The sequence below is a fragment of the Myotis lucifugus genome, unplaced genomic scaffold, assembly GCF_000147115.1.
Source record: "Myotis lucifugus unplaced genomic scaffold, Myoluc2.0 scaffold_132, whole genome shotgun sequence".
Lineage (NCBI taxonomy): Eukaryota > Metazoa > Chordata > Mammalia > Chiroptera > Vespertilionidae > Myotis > Myotis lucifugus.
The window spans coordinates 1154667-1160114 of NW_005871180.1; the positions used below are offsets into that span (position 1 = coordinate 1154667).

A 5448-nucleotide genomic window follows, 5' to 3' on the forward strand; every position below is an offset into this window, starting at 1 on the left:
TCTTCCATTTACTAATTAAGCATAACTAACATTTATGTGTGCTTATTAAGTGCCAAATATGTGATAAAGCATTTTAAATTATTTTGCCCATTTGTTCTGTGCAAAAACCCCATTATTGTCATTATCCATATTTTATAGAAGAACAGGTTTAAGCTTACCAAGTTCAAGATGTGCCCAAAGACAGAGCCAGTAAGGAATACTGTCCACACCGAAGCCCTTTATTACCTGTTAATCATTTTTAATGGGTGCTTCATAGTTTGTTGAACTTTCATGGTTTATGTAAGCATTCCTTAACTGGTAGACATTTCAGGTTATAGCCGGTTTCTGGTTCTTAAAAGTAGTGCTCTTACAACATCTTTGCGCATATAGCTTCGTCCTCTAGAATATCTTCCTTAGAATAAACGCCTAGGAGGGGGTGTCTGATAAGTTTCACAGTTCTAGTTACCTACTGGTGTCTGGCCAAATTTTAATGTTGTTGAAGAACTTCAGATCCAAAGGCAATTAATTGGGCTGTTTCCGACAGCACCAAGTACATTCATAAAAGACACGTTTCTGCTGAAACCACCAGCCCGCAGAGGTAAGTAAGGAGAGCTCTAGCCTACAATTATGACGTTTCCATCACCGGTGGTTCTCAGCAAACCAGTGGTTGGCCCACAGTAGGCAGACAACAAATATCGTCAGATTGGCTAATTATAGACACCAGTGGGGTTCTGAAGGCCATAACCGGAAGTCATGTTGGATCAGCTACTACTCCATAACACTCCATTGTGAAAACTTCCCGGAATAAAGAGTTCCAAGTGCCGGGGGACATTTTCAGCGGCGTTAGGTATCTCTCAATGTCTTCAATGGACACAGAACAGAAGTGGATTCAGAGATGGCCCGGAAGCCAACCCCCCGGGGCCACTAAAAGACTGGAAACAGATATGAAATACAGGGGACTCCGTACTGAAGAGTGAAATGCAAAGACGCCCCGATGAGACAGCGGCGCCAGAGGCATTCTGCAAAAAACATACACACATTCCTCGGGTCCGCCTCGGCCCCTGACCAACCATGCCTCTCAGTTTAGGGGGGACGGGTTACTGGCCGCTGTTTCCCTGGGTCCTGAAACGTACCCAGAAACAGAGCAGGGCAGGGAGCCCCTTCCCAGGACCCGGGGTCTGAAGTGCCCGCTCCCAGACGAGCGCCCAGCACGGGACGCGGGGCCGGTGTCCGACCCAGGCGCGCCGCAGGGGAGCGCGCCGTCCCCACCGCGGCTCCAGCGCAGCCACGACGCGCGTCAGGGCTCCTGGGCCCGAGATGTGGCGCAAAAGAAAGGAACGTGTGTGTGCGTCCTGGGCGTGGATCTATAGTATAGATTCTATACCTTTCCCCCAGTTCTCAGGGCCTCCCCTCCCGCCCCTCCACTTTACAGCCAGTGTCCTCGCCGGCTCCAGAGCAGCGCCCAGGCACCAGGCCGCGGCGAGTGAAACGGAGAGCCCGAAAGACTGGGGGCGGCGCGGGGCCCGCGAGGCCCGCGTCCTACCTGCGTCCCCGTGTCCCGCCCTGGCGCCGAGGACAAGGCTACCAGGTCGGCCTCCCGCAGCCCGAGGAGGCGCTCTCGGAAAGAGCAGCCGCAGCCTGCGGAGGAGGAGCGACATGACGCCGCGGCCGCAGTCCCCGCACCGCGCGACGCCTCGCCTGCGTCACCGCCTCCCGCCCCGCGCTCACCCTCCCGCGTCCCTCCCCTTCCCCCCTCCCGCGGCTGCCCCTACCCACCTTCCCGTGGCTCTCCCTGCCCCGCACCCTCTTACCCTCCCGACTGCCCCCTCCCCTTCTCCCAGCCTCTCCTTCGGGCCCCTGCCCCCGCCTGCTCCCCCCCTGGCCCTGCCCCAACCACCGGTGCCCACTCCGCTCTTCCCCAACCCAACTGGTCTGTGTGCGTTTTCTAGAATTCTGGATAAAGGGAACTATAGATTGGTGTGCATTTTTTTCAGTTGAATATACGTGAAATTATAGGAAACGTACTTGATTTTGTCTCACTTTTTTCACTTAGCATAAATATTTCAACACATTCATGTTTTTTGAGTGTAAGTTATTCATCCCTTGTTAGTGCTAAGTAATACTCCATTTATGAATATCCCATGCATATACCAATACCACAATGTATTTATCTAGTCACATGTTGGTAGGCATGTACAATGTTTCCAATTTTTCCTCATTGGAAATAAAGCTGCTGGGAACATTCCTGTACACATCTATGTACAGATATGTGCTTTTCTCAGGTAAATACCTGGAAATGGAATGGCTAGGTCGTAGGTAAGTGTAACTTTTTAAGAAATTACAAAAATGTTTTCCAAAATGGTCGTTTCTTTTTACATTTCCACCAGCAGGTGTGAGAGTTCCAGTTCCTCTGCATCCTTGTCAACACTTGAATAGCCTGACTTTTTAATTGTAGTCTTTCTAACAGTGTGTAGTGGTATCTCATTGTGGTTTTGTTTTGCATCCTCTAAGGATGTGAACATCTTTTTCATATGCTTATCTACAGTGGATATCTTTGGCGAAGCATCTGTTCAAAACTTATGTCCATTTATTATTGGGCTGTTTCTTATTATTGAGTTCTTTATATATTCTGGATACAAATCCTTTATCAAATATATGCTTTACAAAGGTTTTCCCCCCAGACTTTGGCTTAGTTTTTCAATCTCCTAATAGTGTCTTAGGAAGAGCAGAACTTTTTAATTTTGAAGTCCAGTGTATTTTTTCCCCTCTTTTATAGATCATACTTTTTTGGTATCATATTTAAGAGATTGTTCTCTAACTCAACTTTTTCCCCTATATTTTATTCTAAGTTTTATAGGTTTTTTGTTTGTTTGTTTTAGTTTTGTATTTAGGTCTATAGTCCATTTTGAGTTAATTTTGTATATACCAAAATTTTTTTTTTCTTGTTTTGTTGTTTTTGCATATGGATAGCCAATTGTTCCCAAACCATTTGTTGAAAAGACTACCCTTTCTCCACTTAACTGTCTTTGAATATTTATCAAAAATCAGTTTTTCATCCATGTGTGGGTCTATTTCTGGATGTTCTACTCCATTCTGTTTATCAGTTTGTCTATCTTTACATCAGTACCATAATGTTCTGATTGCCACACTTGGAATCAGCTAGTGTCAGTGCTGAATTTTTCTGTTATTTCCCAAGGTTGTTTTGGTTACATTAGGTATTTTGTATTTCAACATAAATTTCAGATTCAGCTCAATTTCTACAATTTTGATTGGGATCGCATTGGCTCTTTCCATAAATTAGGGGAAGATTGATATAATAATAATATTGAATCTTCTGACCCATATATAAGATATGCCTCTCAATTTATTTAGATCTTCTTTAATTTTTCTCAGCAGCATTTTACAATTTTTGGTGTATAGGCTTTACACATCTTTTGACAGATTTATCCTGAAGTATTTCATATTTTTGATACTATTGTATTGTGTGTTTTTTATTTCTGGTTATTTCTATATGATTGTGTCTTGATCTTGTATTCTTCAGCTTTGCTAAACTCATTATTTCTAGTAATATTTTTATAGATTTTATCACATTTTCTACATAGACAACCATGTCATCTGTGTTCAGTCTTTCACATTAAGTATGAAATTAGCTATAGATTTTTTGTAGATACTCTGTCAGAGCAAGGAAATTCCCATGTATTTGCTTTTACTGCAGCAATTAAGATAATCATATGTTTTCTTTCTTTTTTTGAGTGATTTATTTTCAGATGTTAAACCAATTTAGTATTCCTGTCATAAACCCAACTTTATCTGCTTTATTATCAATTTTATATATTGTAGGATTTCATGGATTAAAAGTTTATGTAGAGTTTTTGTGTCTATGATCATTAGAGATAGTTTTTTGTTGTTGTTGTTTGGTTGGTTTTGTATCTGAGAAATAAAGAAACCGATTCAGATCCAGGGAAGTTAAGTAGCATGTCCTGACTTTCTAATTGTAGCCTTTCTAATAGTGTGTAGTGGTATCTCATTGTGGTTTTGTTTTGCATCCTCTAATGATGTGGACATCTTTTTCATATGCTTACCTACAGTGGATATCTTTTTTTAAACCAATTTAGTATTCCTGTCATAAACCCAACTTTATCTGCTTTATTATCAATTTTATATATTGTAGGATTTCATTGATTAAAAGTTTGTGTAGAGTTTTTGTGTCTATGATCATTAGAGAGTTTTTTTGTTTGGTTTCTATATGCTACTAGTTAGTGGAAGAGTGTGTAAAGTCCCTCTAAAGTTTAGAATTTAGAAACTATAAAAGAATAGCAGAAGTTAACCTACCCATCTTCATTTCCCAATCACAAAGTTAAGCAATGAATTTGGCCCGGTCGATGTGGCTTAGTGGTTGAGCATCAACCTATATGAACCAGGAGGTCACAGTTCGATTCCTGGTCAGGCCACATGCCTGGGTTGTGGGCTCAACCCCCAGTAGGGGGCGGGTAGGAGGCAGCCAATCAGTGATTCTCATTATTGATATTTCTCTCTCTCCTCTCCTTTCTTCTCTTTGAAATCAATTTTTTAAAAATGAATTTAACTTGTGTCAGTGAAAAACATGGCTTCTGCTCTAAGACCCAGTTCAGGATAGCTTCCATTTAAGAGATGCATGACCTTCGTTAAGTATTCTGTCTCTCTCGGCTTCAGTTTCCTTATCCCTAAAATTGGGTTATTATGAGGATAAGAGACAGTCTATATTTTAAAACCTAACAAACCTTCTACACATATTGGTTTTAATGAATGTTACTTGTTTTTATGAAGATGTAATTAGGAAGACAGTGATGGGTAAGCAGAATTGATAACCAAACCACACCTGCATTTCTGTGCATCCCACACTTTCAGAAAGACGTTCCAAACACAGAGGGAGTGCCTCCCTCCCTACTGCTGTTCTCCCTCAAACCTGCTATGAGAACTCTTGCCTTATCTTTGCTCAGACCCTTTCTGGCCTTGAAATGCCCCCTTTGCCCTCCACCATTTGTCTAAATCCAATTTAACCATTAAGACCATGCACTCATCTCTAATTAGCTCTATGGTCTTAGCCTGAACAAAACATGACTTTATGTTTTACCTTCCACTTAATAACACTGAATGGAAGAGACTGTACTGGTTTCCTGTCCAATATTCATTCTCCTCTTGTCATTTACAGTCTTTATTTTATCTTATTGAGGGTAGCAATGTGCCTAACTCAAATGTTACACCCACCAGCTAGCTCCCTTGTGCCTAGTGCTGGTCATCTCACACCGTCTGGGCAATGGTAGAAGCAGATGTCACCAGAAGGCTTGCGGGACATTAAAGAGGACCTGACTCGATTAGCACCGGCCTTTTGCTCTTCTTTTTTCCTTATGCTGGAAAGTAGTCATGGTGGCTAATCGACTAACAATCCTCTGATACGTGCGATGGTGAGACCCACACTCTGATATTAAA

General features: G+C 42.2%; 1 protein-coding gene across 1 annotated transcript in view; it reads right to left on the reverse strand.

Annotated features, from left to right (window-relative positions):
• Positions 1–1653, reverse strand: part of MSRB2 (methionine sulfoxide reductase B2) — a 23493-nt gene extending 21840 nt beyond the window's left edge. Inside the window, exon 1 of the mRNA XM_006094276.3 lies at positions 1523–1653. Coding sequence (XP_006094338.1) covers positions 1523–1637 — 115 coding nt within the window. The 5' untranslated portion in view covers positions 1638–1653. The remainder of the gene's footprint in view (positions 1–1522) is intronic.
• Between the last annotated feature and the right edge of the window lie 3795 nt (positions 1654–5448).